Source organism: Lipophrys pholis (genome assembly GCF_963383615.2).
Source record: "Lipophrys pholis genome assembly, chromosome: 13".
Taxonomy (NCBI): domain Eukaryota; kingdom Metazoa; phylum Chordata; class Actinopteri; order Blenniiformes; family Blenniidae; genus Lipophrys; species Lipophrys pholis.
In genome coordinates, this window is record NC_137632.1 from 2,024,895 (window position 1) to 2,050,104 (window position 25,210).

General features: G+C 43.0%; 2 protein-coding genes across 2 annotated transcripts in view; both read left to right on the forward strand.

Moving 5' to 3' along the window:
• Nucleotides 1-4,321, forward strand: part of fam124a (family with sequence similarity 124 member A) — a 40,027-nt gene extending 35,706 nt beyond the window's left edge. Inside the window, exon 4 of the mRNA XM_080478908.1 lies at nucleotides 2,813-4,321. Within this exon, the coding sequence (XP_080335034.1) occupies nucleotides 2,813-3,622 (810 nt within the window). The 3' untranslated portion in view covers nucleotides 3,623-4,321. The remainder of the gene's footprint in view (nucleotides 1-2,812) is intronic.
• Nucleotides 4,322-15,850: 11,529 nt separating this feature from the next.
• serpine3 (serpin peptidase inhibitor, clade E (nexin, plasminogen activator inhibitor type 1), member 3) lies at nucleotides 15,851-24,289 on the forward strand. The gene is made up of 9 exons (XM_080479146.1): nucleotides 15,851-16,070; nucleotides 17,384-17,658; nucleotides 19,553-19,765; nucleotides 20,322-20,564; nucleotides 21,253-21,451; nucleotides 21,524-21,624; nucleotides 21,701-21,784; nucleotides 21,859-21,942; nucleotides 24,104-24,289. The coding sequence occupies exons 2-9, from the start codon at nucleotides 17,394-17,396 to the stop codon at nucleotides 24,154-24,156; spliced, it is 1,242 nt and encodes a 413-aa protein (XP_080335272.1). The 5' UTR covers nucleotides 15,851-16,070; nucleotides 17,384-17,393; the 3' UTR covers nucleotides 24,157-24,289.
• Nucleotides 24,290-25,210: the final 921 nt, after the last annotated feature.

Genomic DNA, 25,210 nt, shown 5'->3' on the forward strand with positions numbered 1-25,210 from the left:
CGCAGAAAACTGGATGCTTCCTGTTAGCAGATGGAGGCAGCACCGAACCGTCCAAACAGTTGTTTATGTCAGTAACGACTGTATGCAGACGATCAGCAGCATCTGTGGAGTAATACTCGTCCATGTTTGACCGCCTTCAAGAATTGTCAGGGTTTGACAGCAGTGAGTGACGACACCTACTGCTTCTGCCTCTGGTGAGATGATGGTGTAGTGTGAAGGAGTGACGGAGAAGCAGGACGACAACTTTCAATCCAATTTCAGCCTAAATGATTCTGGACTTCCTTGGTATTTTGAAGATGACGGAACGCCTGTGTAATTATCCTGCAGAGAAGTGCTCACTTACACTTTTACACAAATAATTGAACGATATTTGGGATAAATGGGTCTTTTAACAGACATTTGAGTTCAGTTCATAAAGAATTAGAGGAAAGTGCCCCGTTTATGTTTTCTGTTATTGTAAAATTGAACATGAAGGCCAATGCAAACCTGAAACAGTGAAAGAAAACAGCCAATGGAAGTTTGGGAAAATGATAAGAAACCAATAAAATCAAATTAAAGGAAGCTCAAAACGTATATCGATAAGTACATATAGAAATACAGAAAATATAATGAGATGTTGTTTTTGAAATAATAAATGTCAAAAGTCGGACTTTATATATCCAGAAGTGCGACGTTGCATTATCTTGAAGTAGACCACTATATAAGCTTCTCCAGGCAGAGTTTGCATGTTCTCACTTTCCTCCGTGTCGTCCTAAAACACTGAGGTTATTTGACTATAAAGGGCCCATAAATATGAATGTGAGTGTCTCGGGGTGTCCCCTGCCTTCGCCCCCCTGCCACTTTAAATTGTGAGTGTCGGTGTGGAAGATCAATGACGGAAGGTGAGGTTATGTCATCTGCTGATCTGTTTTGTCTGAGAAGACAATTGACAAGGATCAATGTAATTAGGATGCAGCCGATGTGATTCATGCCTCCTTAAATAATCAATCAACAATATTTCACAAACATTTCTTTGAGCACTTCAGGAAGTTCAGCTTGAAACGCTTATTTATACACACTGTGCTGAAGTCTATTTTTAGATTATACAAACTCAAGTATTTCCTGCACTCACTTTACCTGTGTGGCGAGGAAAACGATAAATCAGCTCTTCTGTAGTTCACAAAACGTTAACATTCGCCGCTGTGACGTTTATTGTTGCTGAATTTGAACATATGGAAATCTACAAACTCCCCCTCGTTCCTTGCGCTCTTGGAAATGATGGTCTTGATTCAGCTGCGTGGAAAGTTATTGCTCCTGCCTTCATCGTCTGGCCGGATGACATGAGAGCAGAAACATGGAGAAGCCATCAGCAGCCAGAGCAGGATGGACCTGCGTTTGAAAACACAAAGAGAAAGGAAACCGAGCAATGAAACCGATACAGCAGCCGCTGCTTTACATGTTTGAAACAATAAGACTTCCATATTTCTGTCGGAGCAGAGGACTGGAGCTTCATCTGCTCCTGAACCCGCTGCTCTCAACAGATAATGGACTGTAGACTGAGCTCAGGTCCTCTCTGCTGTTTAGAGTTTCTTTGGTCCATAAATGGAGGTGTGATACACATGGGGCTTGTATTGATGCTGATGACTTCTCCAGCTGCGGGGGGTTTTTCATCAAGTGGCCATGCTGAGAACAGAGGCTGCTGTGTGGGTGGGGGGCGCTGTGGCCAGCTCACGTGAAGAGCTCTTGATTGCATGAAAAATGGAGGTTAATGATGTTGAATCTGCAACCGCTTTCATTTGTATCCCATGTGGGTGCAGATTTCCCCGCTTGTAACGAGCTTCAGCAATCAGTGGCGTCACTGAAGAGAGAAGATTTTCATCAAGCTGTTGTTAGAAAGGTCAAGAGTGAATAAAAACATCAGTAATTCTTAGAAAATTTCCAGTAAGCTTGAAACTGCGGAGGGAGAAATCTGGTGAGGCCACCTGATGTCAAAACCAGCTCAAAAATTTGTAGTGTGGTGGGGGTCTATTGACACAGAAACACAACTTTTTGAAAACGACTTCCAAGGTGGAGCTTTTAGAAAAAAGTTTGTCTTCATGGCAAATAATTATTCTGCACATGCACAAGTAAGAACAAAGTTTCCTCCAGTATCTTGACTACCAGTCTGTATTCTCCTTGGATTTAGTACCTTTATTTTGACAGTCACCGTAATAACAATCCAACTTGGTAGTTTTATTTTGATAATCACCGTAATAACAATTCTACTTCTTGGTACTTTTATTTTGACAGTCACCATAATAACAATCCAACTTGGTACTTTTATTTTGACAGTCTCCGTAATAACGATCCAACTTGGTCTGTCCACTAGTGTGTGTGTGTGTGTGTGTGTGTGTGTGTGTGTGTGTGTGTGTGTGTGTGTGTGTGTGTGTGTGTGTGTGTGTGTGTGTGTGTGTGTGTGTGTGTGTGTGTGTGTGTGTGTGTGTGTGTGTGTGTGTGTGTGTGTGTGTGTGTGTGTGGTTTCATTACAAAAACAAACAGCACCCACTACTGGCCCTGGCTCTGCCGTTTCCATGGAAACGGACATTGTTTTCAAGAAGTTTCAGTGGAAATGCAAAACTTTTCTGAAATGACAAAACGATGTTTTCACCTGAAACGCTGTCGTGTAAACGGGGTGTTGTGAGAGTCGCCAGAGTTTCTGAGGTCAGAGCGAAGGCAGATGATGAATCATTTTATGATTACGCAGCCTAATTCTTCTGATCCGTCTGTTTCCTGTTGTTTTATCTGCGTCCATCCCACAGATTTTGATGACATTGTTTATCTTCCTCCTGCTCAGGTCCAAGGCGCCCACTTCAAGCACATAGTAGATCCCCGCTACTTGTCGTCCTCCATCGCCGAACCCGCCTCGGCTCCATCCGCCTACGTCAGCCACGCCACCTCTCACAAGAATCGCCGTTATCAACAGCGGGCCCCGTCCTGCCCCAGAGCCCAGCAGGCCTCCCACAGCTCCCTCCCCCTGGCCTGCGAGGAGCTGGAGGAGCAGCAGCACCCAGAGAGCTGGAGGTCCCAGTGGAGGAGCCAGCGGTCCGGATCCATCTTCTCTCTACCCAACCTGGGCTCCGGCAGCTCCCGCTCCGCCTGCTCCTCGCCCGGGCGTTCTCCCGGCCCCCATCACAGGAGCCACTCCCTTCAGCGGAGCTCTTCCCTGATTCCTCCCTTCCGGCTCAACGTGGACGCTCTGATCGGAGCCGAGGAGACCGACGTGGACACGGGGGACAAGATGAACTCAGGCGGCGGCGTGGATCTGACCGTGGTGTCTGCCTACCTCAGCTGCAGCATGCCGCAGACTTCTCGGCCGGTGTCGGCCCCACCCGAAGACATCGGACATTCTTTTTCCCCCATCAGCCCACAGACGGTCTACAGGTCAGCGACGCTGGGCCGGACTCAGACCCAGACCAGCTTCTCCGTCAGAAGCACTCCCTCCACCTTGCTGGGGTCGCGACCCCACAGCGCTAACACCAGTGCCGCGGCGTCCTTAAGCGACGTTTCCATAAACCAGTCGGACAGCTGCAGCATCATCAGCGTGCCGGTGGAAGAGGTGGACAAAGAGCTCGAAGAGGAGGAAGACCAAGAGTTCTACATTTGATACACAGCGAGGTCTGACCGGACGCAGCTCTACTCTGCCCCCTGGTGTTCTGACTGTAACACTACAGAGATCAGAGCTCAGCACAAAGTTTATGTACTTGTGTATTTGTGGATGTTTGTGTATTCTTGCATGTAGATTTAAGCTCTGTAAATATCAAGTCACTTGTTACACGTTGAATAGACCAATCACAAGACTGTACAGAAACACTCAATAAAGTTCCTTCACTTTGAACTGTGTTACGGCCTCAAGCGGATTCTACCAGAGGTGTCGTGTTTTAACTGAGGGCCCACATGCAGGAAGAGAAAGTTCAGTATTATTTTGTTCAAGCTCTATAGTGCAGTCAAGTTATATTTGTGAATTATATTCCATGATATTTTCAGCACTACATGACGATTACAAATTAAAATTGGGCCATGGGGTGTAGTTTGGACCCCTTTGGATTTTACCAATGTTTATTTCCAGATATCACCATGGGCCTTATTTTTGAACGCCTGCTACTGGAATACTATTACTACTACAATAATATGTAAATGGTCGCAGTACAATGTTGTAATTGAAATGTTGACTCCCAAATGAGTTTTCATCTTATCAAAGGGAAATAGTGTTTACTTTTGAAATGGGACCAAAGTGAAGTTTTACATGCATTACAATGCTGCCCTCTTGTGTCGAAGAATAAAGGTGTTGCTCAAACAAGTCTTTACACAATGGGGGTACGTCCGAATAGTCCCTCCTAACTCCTTCTCTATTGACTTTACCTTAACCCCGTGGATGATGTCTGCCTTTGTGGGGAAAGAACTACAAGTTTCCAAAAATAGACTACATTTCCCTCACTTCCCCCCGAGGTTCTAACCTCTGATATAAACTCAAATATCTCAAGGTTTGAATGGAAATCAAAGGAAAAGAGGAAACTAAAGGTAAACGGCTGCCAGGTGAATAAAGAACCTATCAGAGAATAGACTGCACAAAAACTGGACTTTACTGTGTTGGTTCTACAACATCCAGAACATTCCTAGTTGGGATCTGGGTTCTAGAGGATTTCAGGTTGTTCTAGGCAGATTATTGCTTTGGTAACTTACATGATCTGCTCCTTTTTCAGTCATCCTGAGTTCCCCTGAACGCTCCGATGAGCGGGTTCCTTTAAATGTTGTCGCCGCAAGGAATTGTGGGGGAACATGAGCTGGTCTCCTTTGGTAAAGGATGCATCAGTGGCTCCTAGGCTAAAGGAGGTTCTAAAGGAAGCATCAGTGGTTCCTAGGCTAAAGGAGGTTCTAAAGGAAGCATCAGTGGTTCTTAGGGTAAAGGAGGTTCTAAAGGAAGCATCAGTGGTTCCTAAGCTAAAGGAGGTTCTAAAGGAAGCATCAGTGTTTCCTAGGCTAAAGGAGGTTCTAAAGGAAGCATCAGTGGTTCCTAGGGTAAAGGAGGTTCTAAAGGAAGCATCAGTGGTTCCTAGGCTAAAGGAGGTTCTAAAGGAAGCATCAGTGGTTCCCAGGGTAAAGGAGGTTCTTAAGGAAGCATCAGTTGTTCCTAAGCTAAAGGAGGTTCTAAAGGGAGCATCAGTGGTTCCTAGGCTAAAGGAGGTTCTAAAGGAAGCATTGAGCCTCCTTTCCTTTGCTGAGTGAGAATTCAGACGGTCCTTATCATGGCTGCCACACTAAACACTTCCAAGGTGAAGGAGAAGTGGATAGAGAAGGAGACAGGAGGGACCATTCAGACGTACTTTAGGTCATTTTACTTCCATAAAATACATTTACTTGAATTTTTAACTGAATTCCACTTAAATGAATTCAGACAAGACCTTAAAGTTGTGTAAAACATGTTGAAAGAGTAACCATGGGCAGTGTTGTGCCTGAACGAGTTCAATGAACGCTCGTTCATGTACTCGTTCATATTTTGGGCGAACATGAACTGAACGTTCTGTATTTCTGTCTGATGAACGTCACTATGAGCGGCGCTCATTCTGCTGTTAGTGAACGGCGCTTTCAGGTCAACGTTATTCAAGAGGGTGCCAGATTTTCGAGCCTTCCAGTCGAATTCCCGGATAAAGCTCACCGTAAACGCGCATTAACATGTTGGGGGAATTCAGCCAATCTGGCAACCACAGAGTCGCACTGCCGAACGTCATCAAAATGCGAAGCAGCGCTTCAAAAACAAATGGAAGACAGCAGCTCTACCTCGGACTCTGCCTCCACGATTAGTATGATCTTGGTATGATCGCCGTACTTTCCGGATGATAAGCCGCTGCTATTTTTTTTTTTTAACATGCTTTGAACCCTGCGGCGGTTTGTTATAATAATTCCTCATTCATAAAGAACATTCAAGCAGCAGGTTTGTCCTCATGGTTTCAGAATAAAGTGTCGGGGAAGGGAGCTGCAGCTCCTACTAGTGAGGACTGACTGGGTGGGAACAATGGAGACATGCCAGTATTCTGAGGGAAACAGCTCACAGCAACATAGTGAACTATGAACTAGTTAATTTTTGGAACTGTGACTTTAGAACTCTGAACTGAACTAGTTCATTTAAAAATTTGTGAACTGAACTTTGAACTGGTTCATGCAGAACCTGAACTTTCCCAACACTGTGCGTGGGTCTCAGAGCTGCTTCCCGTGGGTCTGTAACTCCCCGGAGGAAGCTTTTATGAGCTGGGCTCAGGTGGGCCGGAGGAACACTCCTCTCTGGATGGTTCCAGCGTTTAAACAGGTGTGAGTCTGCCTGTGTGGTCCGAGGAGGTAAAACTCACCAACAATAAGCACTTTGGCTGTGAAGGAAGTTTCCTTACTGCCACGATGAGCTGCTGTCATCAGCAGCCATCCAGCAGGGACAGAGAGGGTAATATATTACTTATTACACATTGAGTATGCTGCAAAACAGATCAGAAATCCTTGACAGATTTAATGATATTGGGCTCAAAAGTTCTGTGCCTTTTAAACAGTAAATGTTCACATGGGTGGGCTCAATATAATCTTTAAACATGACATAAAATACACTGTAAGACCAACAGTGGAGCTTTAAAGATACAGTGTGGGATCTTTTTTTTTTTACTTGATATTTAGCAAATAAGCAGAAACACAATAATGATGTGGTTCAGATGAACCATCATCATTTCAGACGAAGGCTGTATTTAAAGATCAGATGGCGTCCTTCAGGGTGAACCAGGACACACGTGTCTCCAACACAATGACAGACACATCTCAGCTTCACACATCTCAGGACTCACGGCAATAAACCAAATAAACCGGATCCAAGTCAGAGGTCAATGTACTACATCTTTCAACTTCATCAAATTAACGAGAAAATGAGTTAGGTTCATTTCTCAGGGTGCATGATATTAGTGTTGGTCGACGTTCTTCACCAACTAGAAAGTTTGAGCTTTTTTTCAAAGTCCTGGAGGATTTGTAAAGCAGGAGTTTCAACCATGAGGCTCGCCAGAGGCGCCGATGTGTTCAAACCACCAAGCAAATGGTCAAAATTTCAAACAAAACACATTTTTTTTCAAACGATGTCCTTAAGAGTAGTGGACACAAGTTAACACGGAGACCTGAGCTGAGATATCAGTGATGCTGCCATGAAAGATTGAAAAGTAACTTTAGCCTTGAAGCCGTGCTTCCAGGAGGAGTTTGTACAAACACCCAGAATGCAACAGGAGAAGTTTCTGGGACATTTCACTGGATTTTGTACCATTATGTTTCATTAAAATTGGCTTTATGTTGAGATTTTTGCCATTTTTGGTAGTAATTGTTTGGTTTTGTAAGACATTTTAATCTGGGATACTCTGCACCACAACAAAGAAAATCTTCAAAGTTTAATTTCAACGGTTATTATGGAACTATTTTACCAGTCTGGCCCGCTCATGGTGAAACTGGACTTCATATGGCCCTGAAATGTGTTGGACACCCCCGTCATAAAGCAGCTTTACCCTGCAGACGTCTGAGAATTTCTCTTCTTCTGCAGGATTCAGCCTCAGAATTGAGTTTTGTTATTCCGTGGCTGCTGAGGTCAACCTGCCCTGCTGGCCACGGCCTGGCATGCTTTGGAATAGTGAACACAACATGAGATGGAGCTTTTTGTAATCGCTTACTGAAATAAATCAAACTTCAAAATCATAAAAGAGCGAGACTGGAACTAGTTGGGACCATCAGTGGAGTAGTGGTTAGCACTCCAGCATCACAGTGAGAACTCCCTGGTTTGAGTCCAGACCTTCTGTGTGGGGTGTGCATGTTCTCCCTGCTTGTGCACACATTTTCTCTGGTCACTGTATTTTCCTCAACACTCCAAAAAACATGCATGTGAGGTTAAGTGGTGTGTGTGTCTGTGATGGAGCGGTGTGTATCCTGCCTATCAGGCAGCTGGGATCAGCTCCGGCCAACACAACTATCAAGTTGAATAATTCTGTAAAGAAAATGGTTGGAAGATAACACACTCATGCCAACTAATGCGGGAAAGGAGCACATCTGAGTTTCACATACTATAACTGGAGGCAGGACTGTGCTGCACTTCAGTGGCATGAGGCAGTAGATGGCGCTGTAGAGCTGCAGAGTCCAGGAATAAGGTCCTGGAGGGAGGCAGTCCTGCTTCAACACCCCTGACTGGAATGAAACGTCATTATTTTATGCATATATATTTATATGTAATATTTCCGAAACATTTCCACACCTTTCATATAATTTATATCATTGGCAGGTTTTCATATTCTTTACTTAAGTAAAGGTACAGATTCCTGGAACTTTGGTAAAAGTCATATTATTCGGCTTATTTAGGTAATCAAAAGTGTTGTTTTTTTTAAAGGGCAGGTTATTTGTTCATGTATCAAATATTTTTGGAGTCACCGAAACAATGTATGATGCACATGTGTACATATAATTACCATTATGGAAAAATGGTGATAAATACAGCAATTTAACCATTAATTTGAATTATTCTCTAAATTAAATAACGGTTTAAAATCTGCCTGGAATTTATTGGGCCATTATATTATACTCATAACGTCTTTATAATATATTCAGTCGATATCAGTATACTTTGTTTTTGTCATTTGATTTCACTGTGATTGAATCTGCTCAGAGATGTTGAAAGAAGGAAGGAGTAGAAAGTACAGAGGTTTATCTTCACATTTAGGCTGGGAAAGCTAAAAGTTATGAGTAAAATAAATATCAAATCAATCAAACTTGATTGATAAGCACTTCCCATAAAAATAAGCGTGCAGCACAAAGTGGTTTGCATGTTTAAAGCTGAGCATTCCTCCCTCAGGTTCTCCAGTAAAGACATTCTAAAGAGAGATACTCCATTACTTACTCCTGCCTGTGTTCCCATGGCTGTGCCGCCGTGCTCATGTCCCTGTGAGGTGATGCGGAGGAGGGACGCGTCCCCTCACGTCGCCCCTCTCCCAGTGCCAGCACTGCAGGCTCTAATCCGCCAGGGCGTACCTGGCAGATCGTTCTGGCGACACCGGCGGTGTAGCAGCCTGGTCCGGCCCCGCACACCAGCATCCCCGCTAATCCTCCCCGTCTCAACTGCCCAAAGGCCCCGGGGCTGCTGGAGGGGGAAGTAGGGCATCGGAGGTGAAGCGGAGAGTCAGTCTGCCTCCAGGCCCTAGAAGGCATCTCTGCACCTTTTACACACACGGACTTGTTGATTTATTATCTGTTTTCGACACATGACCTGGTTTCTGTTTTGTTCTTGACTTCTTTTCAAATTGTTGAAGCAAATATTTTGTAATCTTGCCATTCTTTTTTCTTCAGCGTCAAGACATCAAAAGAGAGATTTTAGCAAACAACACAACCTGGTATACAGATGCAGGCCTGCATATACTTATTCAGGGGTGTTAACCATTTGGCCCAGCGTGCAGAGGGACAAACGTCCAAGTGTTAAATTCACTAAAGCGCCTCAGGCCTAGTTTACACAACAACGGGAAAATACATCATTTTTTTCGTTTTCATTTCAGAAAAGTTTCGTGTTTACCCTGCAACATTTTGAAAATGATGTTGGTTTACAAAGAAATAAAAGAAATCCTGAAAACGATGGAGTTTTCATGTTGGACCACTAGTGGGCGCTGTTGGTGTTTTTTAATGAAAGCACACACTCATACACAAAGAGAACATTACACTATAAACGTTAACAATGACAGTACACGGACCCGAACACCGAATAATCTCTCTCCGGATATACTGTACATCCACCTCCATACATACATACTTATATACATAATACACACAAATAACACATTTATCTTGTAGCAAATCTTAAACAGGATAGGAAGAAGTCAAACTTATGTACTTACTTAATGTTTAAGCCTACCCTTCTCCAATATTCAATTTATTTATATATATATATATATATATATATATATATATATATATATATATGCCACCTGCAGCCTAAAAGTTGTTGTTTTGTTTTTTAAGTAAAATGTTGCTTCACATACAATTGAAATCTCTTTTCTTCTCCAAGACTTTTCCCTTTTGGATTTATTCATATTTCCTCAGTGAGTGGGGTCAGTAACATAACATTAATGTGGTGTTACTGTCAGGATGTTATTTAGAATCATACATTTCATCTTGTGTGAAACTTGTTTCTCGGTGTCGTTAACCCCATCCAGGCTGATCCCCCACGTACAGCTCTGTCGCCTCATGTTGCAGACAACATCCCTCCGCTCACTTTCATTTCCTCGTGAAGTCAGAGGTCATACGACGGCGAGGGGAGCAGGCGAGGGGTCTAACTGGAGAGCCTGGGGATAGTCTCCATAGTTAAGGATTAAGTTGCTGCCATGTGGAGAAAGGCGGAGGCGTCGCAGGGTCACACAGACACTCATCGCCGTAACGTTTGGTTACGGGAGGAAAAACACTGGAGAAATCAAGATAAGCTCTTGAAAACACTGGCTGACATTCACATGCACGTTCGGTTTCAAGACCACCGGACATTTCACTGACAGGGATCCTTTACTGAGTGTTGTTTTTGATGTAATCTGACCTTCTCATGTGACTCACAATGCCGCATGTGCAGATTTACGAGTTTTAGTCTTTCGGTGTCACATTTTTTTCTTGTTCTCATTGTTCATTTTCTCATGTTTCCTGTTTTGTTTCTGTAATCTTCATTCCCCTCTCGCAGTGCCATCAGCTAAAACCAGCAGACGGAAGCCTTGATGACTGGATCATGCAGCTATAACAGAGAGCTCCAGAATAAACCTGTGTATGTGTCAAGATTAATTCTAACGGAAACCTAAAAGCATCGGCTGATTTGTCGCCTCAAACTTGATGTGACATCGTTATTTGTTTGCTATCTATGAAATGAACTAAACATTTCTGGTTTCTCATGATGGTTCTTCACTGCAGACCATCTGTGTTCTGGGAGTATTTACGCTGGAGCGTGGAGGTAGAACTGGTCCTCACTGCCAAAGGTTTGACCATACAACGATCAGGATTCTATCTGGGGGCAGCACAGTGTCCCAGTTGTCGCCTCTGCCTCACGGTGAGACCAGTTTTTACTAATTGTTTGATATAAACTGCTAATTTAATTCAAGATATCAAATAAATCCATTAAAAGACCATCAACAGTGAAATTATTACAATTTCTTTATCGTAACATTTCATTTCCCTTCACTTCTCTCCAGACATGAAAGGGTTTTAGTTAGGCTAACACAGGCTGTACTTTACTTGATAAGCTCAGGCTGGCTCGCCCTCATTTTCTGTGAAGCTGCTTTAGGTTTATGCTCGAGCGTAACGTCATTCAGTGTACTGACTTCAAAGTTTGAAAACTTCTGGTGCAAAATACAGTGAAATGTCCGAAACCTTCTACAGCTGTTGCATTCTGGGTGTTTTTACAAACTCCCCCTGACAGCACGGATTTAATGCTAATGCTAGTTTGCTATCTTTCAAGGCAGCATCACTGCTATCTCAGCTCGAGTCTCAGTGTCATCTTGTGTCCACTGCTCCTAAGAAAACTGTTAAAAACTCAGTTTTCTTTGAAATTTTCAGAATTGTTTGCTTCTTGCTGGCTGGTTTTGGCCCTGGAGCCTTCCGCCTGACCCCCTGCTCTATATACATATATCATGGCAATGGTGTACTTTCTTACATTGTACTTTTCCAAAGTCTTGTCAGGCTGAAGTCTTCGATGTCACGCTCCAGAGTGACCCTGTGGAGGAAACTGACCTCGGTTGGGACCTCTCCGGACGCCGGCAGCCCTCTCTGCTGCGCGTCCTGGCATCTGAAGCAGAGAGCGCCAATCATTATTTCTTCTTCACAAATATTTGAGCCCCACAAACACCAGGATGAAAGCTGCTGTTTGTTGGAGGCATCTTCACAAAACGATTGTCCTCGGTCATCTACCGTGACGTCTCATCTCCTCCGACAAAGTCCTCAAAATTGCAGATTCCTGCCTTCAGAGTGCGAGTGTTGGCTTTTAAAGAATGTGGCGACTTTGTTTAATGAAGCCGAGCCACGGCTTCACTCATTAGTCAAAGCCAGTAATGGCTGGAATCCCCCGTTAGACAAAGCAGCCAAATACCTGATTGCTACCAATCATGCTCGGTGCTTCATGGGAAAAAATACCCACAATTTATTTTGCTGACTGTCCCCAATTAAGGGGGCCTTCGAGGGGCAGACCACTCCAATAAGGGACATACCACAGTCATCTGCTGGAAGGACTTTGGATTTGATGTCCCATCATTACGTACCATTTGCTTTAAGTTCAACTGAAACTGGCTAAAAAAAACAATCCATTAAAAATTCATTCCGTCGCAGAATTTTGTTCCTTTAGGAATTAATGGGCTCCAGTTATTACCTACGTTCATTTAATTTCACATATTTGACGAGCGGGGGAGACGTTTCTGTTTGAATTGAGATGCCACATTATTCGATGACGCTTCCTCACCCCTTTGCCACTCTTATATATAAACTTAATTTGAAATTCACCTCTTTGTGTGGGTTTAGATCAGGCCATGAGTTTGTCGTGTTGCCAAATTGTGTATTTATTTTTGATTATTAGGGGTATGTTTTGTTTATTCATTGTGGCATGTAGTTTAAATTTTGAATAAAGAATCATTCATGGCTCATTGTGGCACATTTTGAGTTAGATTTAGGCAATAATTATGCTTGTAATGTATTCCAATGTAACAACATTGAGAGACAGTAATGTAGTCAGGGTTAAGGTTATTTATCTATTTCAGTTTTGAGAATTGTCTATTCAGCTGCACAATTTGTAATGTTTTACCAGAATCACGCTTTATAATGAACTTGGATAGTCTTTACATTTCCTGATGAAAACTGGGATTGGAGCCAAGATCGGTCACACTCGAGGTCAAGATTTAACCACTAAGAAAGAGAAATATCACGTTGTTTTTTTTTCAAATACCCAGGTATGTGTGAACGTGGCCTGAGACAGACGTCTTTGGTTTCTTGTCTTGACATCTTTTTGATAAGTAGGATTGATTCTAAAGTTTGAGAAGTTTCGAACAAAGCATGCTGCAGAAACAACAGAAGGTAAAGACAAATCTTCTTTTATAATCAGATAACGCTCATGCCTTACACCGGGGCAATGAGGAATGGTTGCCATGATACCGGATAATCTAGGAAGGAAATGTAGAAGTGGAGATCTTCATGAGGCGCAGGTGGAAATATTCCAGTGCCGATCACAAGAGAAGCGGGAGTGAAAACCCAGTGCAGACATGCAATGGAAAAGCAACTACTTCATACGTATCAAAGCGTAAATAATCTGTATATTTAGAACAAGAGACATGAATATTAAACCAGAGAATACAATATAAGATTACATGAATGGGAACACGGGTAACAAACCAGGCTCAAGGTGAATAATGAACCCGAAACCTGTAAAACAGCTCGTCAGTCCTCGAGGCTTCCGAAGTTCTATTTGAAAGAATGACGTGATATTTCTAGACGGTTGTTCTCAGTATACAGGATGTAGAGACAGGAGGTTTGAGTTTTTATTTTTATAGGAATCAAATGAAAAATCTATCCAAGAAAAACTGTGGGTTATATATTGGAAAATATCTGTGTCAGTTTCCATCAAATCGTTTCATCTTTGTCCCTTTTTTTTTTTTTTTATGAGCAAGCTGTCAGTCTAACTCAGGGTGTCAAACATGAGGCCTGTGGGCCGAAACCGGCCTCCAACCCGGCCAAACCACAGCATTAAGCTCAACGCCAGGCTGTCACGGTGGGTTGGTAGAAACATGCATAATACAGCAGCTGGAGGAGAAGGTTTCTTGACATTTCACTGTATTTTGCACCAAAAGGTTTCATTAAAATTGTCAAGATTTTCTGTTGTATTTGTTTTTTTTGTGAATATATAGACATTTTCATCATGTATACAAACAAACTTCAAAGTTTAAATTTAAAGGTTTTGATGCCACTTTTTCACTGGTCGGGCCCACTCAACGTGAAATTGTGCTGAATGTAGATCCTGAACTGAATTGTGTTTGACACTTACAACATAGCTGATCGGCCATTTGATTTGATTTGATTTGATTTGATTTGATTTGATTTGTAATTATTTACTCTTCAAAAAAGTAGTTTGCACTATTACTAATATACTAATATAAAATGTCCTCCGTCTGAAGCTGGGGAGTCTCTGTTGTGTGGAGTTTGCATGTTCCTACCGTGAGTAATCATCTGGAAATGGCTGCATGGATCATATGCTCTCAATAGGTTTACATTTGAGATGCTTTATTATAAAACTTTATTAACATTAGATTTTTCTTCAAGAATCAACCATCCTCATAATCAACATTTAACATGTCCATTTGATGAATCTTGGTTAACTACCTACATTTATATAAGTGTAATTCTTTTACCATTACATTTCCCAAGAAATCCCATTTATCATGTTTTTATTTGTGTGTTTTGTGTGATTTTTCACTCCACATTATATGTGTGCAAACATTTCAGATAAGAATCCTTCTTCCAAGCTACATAATGAGTTAATGCACATTCCTCAGAGTCACACCAATTAAAGATGCTGACGCAGCAGTGCTAGAGCACAACGCACAGATTACCTATTTAACAGACTGGACATCTAAACATTACAGTTATCTTAAAAAGATTGCAATCACTTGAAATAGTTATGCATAAGGTATGCAAAACAACACATGGAATTGTCCCACCTTCTGCCAAATTGCAAATAAAAAAAGGATGCTTCACACATGTTAATGAGCAAAAATAAACTATTTATCTTTGCATTTAAATTACTCAGTCTATTTAAGTACATTTTATGAGGTGAAACAATGAATTAATCATTAAATATAATTCTGCACTTATTCCTGTACATGTTGAGGTCGCTTCATCATAAATAACCCACAAAATCTACCATATTAGAGTTGGCACAACTATTGAAAATCATTGCGATTTTCCACCAAATCTTATTTACCTGGAGCAACAAAACACATTTAACCTTGAGAATGATTCTGAACAAGTTTCATACATACAGAGGTTTTGAAACAAAAACTGTAACTTATGTTGAATTTATGAAGTTTCAACTACAATTTATGATGGTAAACATTGCAATACATTTTTAAATGTTTTTGTACCTGATTTATAAGGTTTCATCCTTCTTTTCCAGCATTTTAAGACAATTTTGACATTTCAGAATGGAAGAGAAAGGAGAAATACTTTTAACCCCAGAGGGAAATCCCTTCGAGCATTGCTCCTCCCAGAATAAATAGAAAAGAGAAAGGAATATCAAATAACACATGAAACAAACAAACAAACAAAATGTAAATATTGATATGTACAAGGCTTAACTCTGACTAAAATAAGCACAGCAAGGTTCAAATTAAGTCAAATACAGCAAACACAGGGAGGAGTTATAGAATCTTGAAGCCTCGGAACATTTTACACATTTTATCTCTATAATCTCTATAATAATTTCAAAATGACTGGCGTGTAATTAACACTCAACTCGGGCTCGAACCCGCAACTCTCCGTTCATGAGCTGATTTATCATCGGAAGTGCGCATCTTTTTGTTTTAGTGAATAATGACGCCCCCCCCACCATTCTTGATATGATGAAGCATAGAAAAACGTTTTGTGGATCTGACGTGTTATAATAATTATTCCCGTTGAGGGAATAATTTGACGTCAAGGGAACATGCGGCTCTGTGCTGTGCGCGCGCGCGGTGCGGGGGGTGTTTTCTCTCTTCTGGCAGGTTCGGGATTTGCTGGCCGCTGACATGCCTCCCTCCGCCTGGCTCCTTATAGTCCCGGGGAGGCAGGAGTCCCGGACGAGTGGTACGGACATCGCCGGTGGAGACCGGCGGAGCATTCCCCTTTAAACAGTCTTATGACCGCAGCTCCGGAGAGAGAGACACCCGCAGAGCCCCGCACTGCCCCGCACAGCCACGAACCCGGCCTCCACGCAGCGGGTCACACAGACACACCAGTGCCCCGCACAGGCTGGATGGTTGGAGGTTAGACACAGAACAGGACACTACCTCACCTGGACACAGGTAAGATTCACGGCTGCAACACTTTCTACCTAAACACATAAACAACTAGTTCATCCTCTGGGAAGTCATTTGAAATATTTTCATTTAAGGAAAATATGCAACACTCAATATGCTTCAGTGCAAGAATAATTGAGAAAGTGTCACTTTGAAGGAGTGTGAAGTAAAATGTGAGTAATGCCTGTGTTGTACACCAGGGGCAGTGTTGAGTCACTTTAAACCAATATGGCCTTTGCCTCGAGTTCAGAGCTGCAGCCAGTCTTGGTTTGTAGCTGCAGTGGTAAACTAAGGTTTATAACTAACCTTTATATTTTGGGAGTCTGTTTACACAATATTGGTGCTCTGAGCCTCTGAAAACACAACTTTTTGAAAATGGTCCAGCTTCTCCATGTAAATGGGGAAAATCCTACTTTTTATACGTGCTCAGGCTCCTTCTCTGCTGAGAGGCCGGAAGCGCTGCTACGGCACGGGTAAATAGTTTCTGCACACGCCCCACTAGATTGGCAATAACAACAATGACAACTTGCAGTGTCTTGATTCCATATTCTGTTTATTACGAGAATCATCATAATAACAAATCAACTTGGTGGTTTTATTTTGGCAGTCATCATAATAACAATCCAACTTGGTAGTTTTATTTTGACAATTATCATAATAACAATCCAACTTGGTAGTTTTATTTTGACAATTATCATAATAACAATCCAACTTGGTAATTTTATTTTGACAATCGTCATAATAACATTCCAACTTGGTGGTTTTATTTTGACAGTCATCATAATAACAAACCAACTTGGTGGTTTTATTTTGACAGTCATCGTAATAACGATCCAACTTGGTGGTTTTATTTTGACAGTCACTGTAATGACATTCCAACTTGGTCGTCTGTCTTTACGAATGTCTGTTTTCGTCATGAAACCACACAAAGAACAATACGTTCTAAACATTAACAAAGGAGAACACAAACAGCAGCACCCACTAGTGGCCTGGCATGCTCACTACATGGTCTTCAGTGTGGAAACAGACGTCGTTTTCAAAAAGTTGTTGTGTAAGCAGGAAACCTTCCTGAAACGAAACATAAAAACGATGCCTTTTCACTCTTGCAGGATGTTTTTTTTTTTTTTCATGTTTGAGAACCGAACTTAATATGAAAAGATTAAGCTCCGTGTGAGTTCATCTCTGTGATTTTCCCAGGATTCAGTGTCTCAGCCACCTCCTGCACCCTGACCCGCCCTTCTTCTTCTTCTTCTTCTTCTTCTTCTTCTTCTTCTTCTTCTTCTTCTTCTTCTTCTTCTTCTTCTTCTTCTTCTTCACAGCACCGAGGCGATGTGTCGTGTGCCGGTGACGTCGCTCTTGGTCTGCCTGTGGTTGGCGGAGAGGAGCCACTGCAACAGCAGCCTGCAGGACAGCATGCGAGAGCTGCACAACGGCTTCGCCGTGCGTCTGTACCAGACGCTCTCCGCCATGGAGAACAACTCCAACCTGATCGTGTCTCCAGTGAGCGTCTCGCTGTCTCTGGCTCTGCTGCAGCTTGGCGCCAGGGGCAACACCCTGGCCCAGCTGGAGGGGGCGCTGGGATACAACGTCAACGGTAGGGCTCATCCCTGGTAGGGTTTATCCTGGTGGAGTGCAGCTTGTGTTCAGGTAGCATTAGAGCTGGGGTGTCCAACCTCCGTCCTCCAGGACCCCTGTCCTGCAGGTTTAGCTCCTCCCAGTTCCAACACACCTGATTCCAATGAGGGGCTCGTCATTGGGCTTTTTCACAACCTTGGTGATGACATCATCATTAGATTCAGGTCTGCTGAAGCAGGGAGGAACCTAAACCTGCAGGACAGGGTCCTCCAGGACCGGGGTTGGAGACCCCTGCATTAGTGGCTCCGTGAGGCTGGAGGGCTTGTTGGTGGCCTTCAGTGCTGTTGGTACCAGGTGGCGTGGAGCGGCGCTGCTGCTGCCGCCGCTGGCCTCACAGAGCACAGTGGTGTCTGGAGCCATAATACCTGCCTGAAACACCAGCTCTAATCTCATTACCCACTCCTGCAGCTCGGCCCCCTGGGTCAGGAGGCCGCGGCGTTGAGGTACAAACAAAACCAGAGCTGCCGTTTCTCCTCTGAATGAACCAGAAGCCTCCGAAACATCAAGTTTTCATCCTGAGTTTTAAAATGGTTCTGGGTAGAATATAAAACATTGAAAGCTAAACCTTCGACTATCAGAGCAGCTCAGCTCAAACTGCTGAAACTGAAACGATGGTAGAAGGAAGTTTTTCCTGTTCATATTTACAAATGAATACGACTGATGGTGAATCAGCCCCTGTTAGAAAGACGCATGAAATCACAGCCTCAAGACTGTTTCCTCAATAGATTCCGTTTCTTCTGCTTTAATCATGCAGGATGCTTCAAATTCCAGATAAAATGGCTCCATTACCTGCAAAGAAAAGTTTGACTTTATTCAAAACTAAAACTGAAAACATTGTGTTTTCATCACGTGTTTCTGAAGTACTCATTATGAATATGCAGTAAATAGAAGCCTGGGTTCCTAACAGCCGAAGCCGCTCAGTTTACTAGGTTAAGACGGTGAATTATGAATGATTTCAGCTTCTTGGTTTTGTTTTGGAGAATGAATACGACTGATGGTGAATCAGTTCCTCTCACCTACAAAGGATCACCCTCATGGAGGAGAGCTGACGTGTTGTATTTCATATCAAATGATTTACGACACAGAAACTATGTGGGTCCTTTGGCTTTGGAAGTCAAAGAAAATTAAATTGCAACTTTGGATTTTTGTGTTTTTGTGGCCTGAAGCACTAAAACCTGAACACAAATAGAAAAACAAGAAGAAGAAACATGTACAGGGTCAAATCATGGAAGAGAAAAAGGAAACAAATGATAAACTGAAGCTTGGCAGGAAGTGGCTCTAGAATGAACTCGACTCCTGACGACTGCAGTCTGGAGCTCTTTATCACATATCTTCAGAGGAAAATATGCAAAACTCAAAATAAGTCCAATCACACCTCGTTGTTTTGTCTTCCTTCAGGGAAACAGTTTGAATTTCATTAAATTGCTTCTGGAACGAGTCAAAGTCTGCTGGGCTGAATGTAATCAATACTTCTGGAACTGGGAGGACGATATATTTTAGTTACAGCGGCGAGGATCATACACAGATCAACCTAGAGTACTGACAGAATAAAGGAATAATGCTGATTATGTATTTCTAAGACAGAAAAAATGGTCAAAACCATGAAAAAGGAATAATGATGAAACACAGGCTGATGAGAGCGTTGCCGAAACTGCAGATGTGTTTGTACCTGGGTCGGCGCGGGTTCACTAGATGTCACATCAGGTGGTCTTAATGTTATGGCTGATGGTTGTGTCTCAAAGCAGGATAAACGTCTCAGTGTGGAGAGAAGACTTTCAACACGCCTGTTCTGTCCCCTGGACAGTCCAAACCTTTGGCTCCAGCCTTGTGAACCTGTGTTCTCCCGCCTGCAGACGCCCAGGTACAGAACCTCCTGCTGCGTTGGCGAGCCGACCTGGGGAACAGCAGCCGGGCCGGTGGCTTGTGGCTGCAGCAGACCTGCTCCCTGTTCATCCAGAGCGGCGTCCACCTGCTGACCCACTTCACGCAGCACGCAGCCACCTGGGGCGACACCACCATCGTCCGGGCCAACTTCAGCCAGCCGGAGCGGGCGGCGCAGAACCACGGTAACCCAGTCAGACGGCTCGGCTGGAAGTTTACTTTTACAGGTTGCTGTTGCACCATTTCACCAGTTCGGCTCACTCAAGGTGAAATCAGAGCGTCACCTGTGGCCCCTGAAATCAGAGGTGTTTCACCCCTTCGATCTGAAGCCTTGAATTAATGAAACGAACACAATAACAGTGGATTTGTGTCCGAAGTATCTAATCAACGGTGTGGGACGCTCAGCCAGAAGGTCTTTAGAGGCTGGCGATGTCTCCGTCCTCCCACTGATGAAGAGTTCAGTTCCTCAGATTTACCTGGTTAATCTCAGTTCTCACAACAGAGTCTGAAGGTTTGGCAAGTTTCTTTCTGGAGCACCATTCAGACAAAATGTGACCCGCTGTCGTTCACTGAGCAAACAGTAATGCAGTAAGAACAAATGTGAATACATTCAGGAGAATGAATAAAGTCAAAGCTTTATTAGATTAAAAGGAATAAAAGAAGTGGAATGGTTTGTTCTGGTGTTTTAAGGGAGCTCCCAGCCGCCGGCCTTTTCAATCCTCCGTTCTCCTGGTTTCTCAGACGAGCCGTGGCCCTTCCAGGCAGGAAGCAGCAGCGGCGAGCTGTCGGGTTCTGGCGAGCTGCAGGCAGAGGCCCTGTGGTGGGGACACGGCCTGCAGGTGGCGCTCATCAACACGGTGGCCTTCAGGGGCGTCTGGCAGAAACAGTTCCAGTTCACCAACACCCAGAATCTGCCCTTCGTCCTGGCTGACGGGACGCCGGTCAAGGTGCCCATGATGTACCAGGCTGCTGAGGTCAGCTTCGGTAAGAAGCGCTTTACTCATCCACTCATTTTGTCCTTCATGATCATCCATCCATCCATCCATCCATCCATCCATCCATCCATCCATCCATCCATCCATCCATCCATCCATCCATCCATCCATCCATCCATCCATCCATCATTCAGATCTAAATCTGCAGCAGCAGCTCAAATGCCTCATGACTGTAAAAGTCTTAAAATTCTCCTTATCAATCAGGACTAAAAACAATATTTTCTGTCAGACCGTTCAATAATCAGCAGACTCATTTTCATGCAGTTTTTCTAACTCCCATTTGGAACAGTCACCCAGTGGAAAGTTGCTCCTTGTAATGAATCGCAGGCGGGTTTTTGAAGTGAAGCAGTGAAGCTGGATGAAATGGATCATTTCTCTACTGGAAGCGTCGAGCCAGTCGGTACCTGTTTGTGACGGTACCTGGAACAGCGTGACGTGTGGGGTTCTCTGACGAGAGGACGGAATATCTGTGGCTGATCAAATACCAATATGGGAAAAGCTCAAAGTTGATCCAATGAAAAGGACGAGAGTGTGAGAGGTTCTACTCTTAATCGCTTGAGATGAAGATTCTTCAATACTTGCTTTACTATATTTATTTCTTTGCCAGTCGTCTTGTGTCTGAACGGTGCTCCATCAATAGATTTGCCTTAAGTCGTGCGTGTTGCTGTTCCTGGCAGGTCAGTTCCGGACGTCGGCGGAGCAGCGCTACACCGTGCTGGAGCTGCCCTACCTGGGCCGCTCCCTGAGCCTGCAGCTGGTCCTACCCAGCGAGAGGAAGACTCCTCTGTCCTCCCTAGAGTCTCGGCTCACCGCACGCCAGCTGGCGTCCTGGGACACGGGCCTGCGCAGAACCAAGATGGACATCTTCCTCCCCAGGTGACATTAAAACACACGGTTATCTTTCTGCCTGAAGCAGAACTGAAGCTGAATCACTTCTCCTGTTTGTAGATTTAAGATGCAGGAAAAGTTCAACTTGAGGTCGGTGCTTCCAGCGATGGGCATCAGCGACGCCTTCAACCCGACAGCAGCCGACTTCACGGGAATATCAGGTCCGGTCATCAGTTAGTGAGACATTCAGTCATTCCTCAATGCAGCTGACCTCTTTCTTTTTCTGTCCCTCACCAGAGGACGGTCTCTACGTGTCTGATGCTTTCCACCAAGTCAGAATGGAAGTGACAGAAGACGGGACGAAGGCTGCAGCTGCTACTGGTGAGTTCTGTCTGTCCAGAGTCAGAGGAAGAGTTCCAGCTTAAAGTTTAGAAATTACTTCTTCTCCCTTGTAGCTATGGTGCTTCTCAAACGGTCCAGAGCACCTGTCTTCAAGGCGGACCGGCCGTTTTTATTCCTGCTTCGACACGTAAACACAGGTACTGCTTTCAGCTGTTGATACCTTCAAAATGTATTATCAAACTGTATTTCCAGCTCTGGCATGAACATTTATTTATGTTTTTCTAATACTGTGAAATCGCCATTGGGTTTATAATAATCTAACATTTAGGTTAACAAAATGCAATAATGACTGAACTCTACCAACTGGAGTAGATATGTGCTAATTCACTCCTGGAAATATGACAGGTTCAGAAATATGACAAGAATCTACAAGAAAACTGGGAAACTCGACAAAACTCAAAAAGCTGAGAAATAATATTTCTTACTGTCGCACTTTTTAGCCAAAGCAAGTTAAATTAAAACCTGGGAGACCTCAACACCTTATTCCACTTTGGTAACGACCAAAGAAAAACCGACAGAATTTCCATCGATGCGTAACTCTGACTTGAGGAGCACGACTTCATCCACGTTCTGGTGATAGGGCTTATGTTTTTTCCAGATCCATGTGGCGCTGACCTATTGACCGCTTCTCGTCATAAATAACTTTAAACTGGGAATTGCGTTTCAGGTTCCCACCTGCAGGCGTCGACAGCGTGTGGCTCAGGAGCCACATCCGGCTCTTTGGCTCATTCTGAGCAGCTCCCTGAAGCTTTCCTGAAATTAGGTTTAAATAAACCTAAAAAAAAACTAAACACTGAACAGCAAAAGTACAGTTATCTCATAAAAAAGGGTAAGAAAAGTGAAAAGTGGCTAAAATAGCTAGAAACTAAAATAGAAAAAAGATAAAAGTAAAACATTTAAAATAACAAAACAAAACAACGTAATTCTAAAAGTGACTAAAAAGCCTAAAACCAGGATAAAATGTGAAACGGAAAAATGGTCAAAATGTTTAAAAGCGGCAAAATGGCTTAAACAGCTGAAATAAAAAAAATAGCTGACATTCCTCAAAAACTGCAAAAAGAGCCAAACTGAACGAGCTTAAACAGCAAAGGTCAAAGGTCACAACAGAAAAATGTCAAACACACATATGATGACGAGACTTTAGACTTTAAACTTTAGACTTTATTAATCCCTCAGGACGACTTCGTCAGGGACATTTGATTTCCAGCAGCTTAATAGAAGAGGAGCAGCACCCAGAGGATAACAGAGATGAGTTACAGAAAAAAAGGTCTTTCACCTTAACTTAACTAGATATAGAAGATGCACAAAGAGTAAGACTCCTAACAGAATGTAGTACAACAAATATAAAATAATATAGACTCTTAACTAACCTTAACTTAACTAGATATAGAAATGGCACAAAGAATAAGACTGTAAGTCTGGACGTGTCCTTGGATGTGCTGTCCCCAGCACACCACGGTGTAAAAGAGGACACTGGTCACAAACAGCTAAAAGATAAAATAGCTAAAAGATAAAACCACTAAAATAACTAAAACATGAAAAAAAAAAAGTAAAACCTTTAAAAAGAGTACAACAAAACGAGTTTCAGATTATAGTTATGAACCTTCTGTGTATTTAACTTCATGAGCTGTAAAGGTTCAACATGTTTTGCGGCTCCAGATGAATTTTCTCTGGTTGATTGTGGCACAAAGTCTTTCAGTCGTTCAGGCCGCAGAACCCTGAACAAGACAATCCTATTAACGCCACGGTCAAAGAACTGGAAACCTTTTGAAATGTTCCATTCTGGAAATTGCTGTTTTTGGGTGGGAGTGTTCACATCAGCCACGAAATACTGCAGAAACACGACAAATATTTGTTTATCGAGTCACATATGGATGAGATGATGCTTTTAAAGTGAAGGTTTTGGACTCAGCCAAGATAATGCAATTTGGCTATTTTCATGTACATTTTGTCTATGAAAAGGTTGGTTTGTTAGAGAGTGCGTTATTAACAAACATTACTTCTGAATGCAGTTGTGGGACATAAATTACTTCCATAAGGATTGCAACAACTTCCTGGTTGCTTCTTAGCAAATTAAAAAAGAAATTTACAGGCATGGGAAGAAATCTTTTAGTTTGAAAAGGTAAATGAATCAATAGGTTTTGCATTAGGAAGGCTCAGGACAGCCACACTACTGCTTGTCTTCCACATCATAATTTAGGATTTGTCACCCCCTAGTGGACAAATCAATGTAGTCCATTTTAAAAAGTCAGTATGAATTATGACGAAGATAACGTTGAAATGTTTGCCTCTTGTCAGGATCGATCTTGTTCATGGGCCGAGTAATGAACCCTGCAGCCCAAGCACCCTGAGGATCACACACACTTCAAACTAATTTCACTACTGGTATTTATTTGTGGACCAAAAGGAGGCTCTGCGGACATTTCAGGAAGAGGGACATTATTTTTGTACATAACTGTAAATAAAATTTTAATATGTTTTTACAAAGTCTGTGTCTTCATCCTTTCTTCTGCAGAAGATTTAAAGTCACCAGTTACCGTCAAACCCAATTGTGAGGAAACCAGTTACCTTTAAAGGTAAACCTGGCCTCGGCCCTGAACTCCAGCCAGTCCAGACGTCCCTCTTCTGAACACGTTGGTCCCGTCTGATTGGACTGTTGGTGTGGAGCCTGTAGCTGCTTCCTTTTTGATTTGATTTAGTGCAGTTGTGTGCTTGTGATGCAATAGTTTGATGGTTTTAACACGAGTTTCTACAGAGGCTGAAACTTGTGCTGGTTATTATTGAGGTGGTTTGGTTTTATGTTGTGTTTGAGCTGGAAACTGTGAGGCAGATCTGGCAGCCCGGGGGAAGACTCTACTTTCTGGTACCATGCGCTAACGTTGCAGAGTTTACATTATGAACGGTTGAAAGCAGTTTGAACCAGAATCCAATCCAGAAGAAGAGACTGCTGAAGATGCAGAGTTAAAAGTATTGTGCGTCTCAATACATTACTTAGTTTGATCGTATGTTTTGTTACGGTTACTATCAAGTAGTAAATCTTTTCATATTCTACTGAATTTATTGAGAATATCAGTAATCTTTGTAAGTTTTTATCGACCTGTGGGAGGGTCAAAGTGAGTTCCACTACTAGAGGGAGGGGTTATTTCCCCTCATGATGTCATGAAGGGAAATGTGTGCTTGGCCTGTATGAGTACATGATCACTAACAAGTGGAGCGAGTGAGAGAGAGGACCTACTTTCTTCACTTCTGGGGCGTCATACAGAGGCCATGGGGACACAGATTATTGTTAGAAAACCATGATACAGTGGATTTAGCATATAATGGGACCTTACACACAAACAACAACAAAAAAAACACCCAACATAGAACCGGTGTGAAGCAACCCCGAGCTGTTTACCGTCTCGC

Excerpts from the sequence above, each read along its gene's own strand:
- serpine3 (XM_080479146.1), top strand. The coding sequence starts at position 17,394 with ATGTGTCGTGTGCCGGTGACGTCGCTCTTGGTCTGCCTGTGGTTGGCG. Across the intron at positions 21,625-21,700 it reads CGACTTCACGGGAATATCAG|AGGACGGTCTCTACGTGTCT; the intron begins GTCCGGTCATCA and ends GTCCCTCACCAG. Across the intron at positions 21,785-21,858 it reads GAAGGCTGCAGCTGCTACTG|CTATGGTGCTTCTCAAACGG; the intron begins GTGAGTTCTGTC and ends TCTCCCTTGTAG.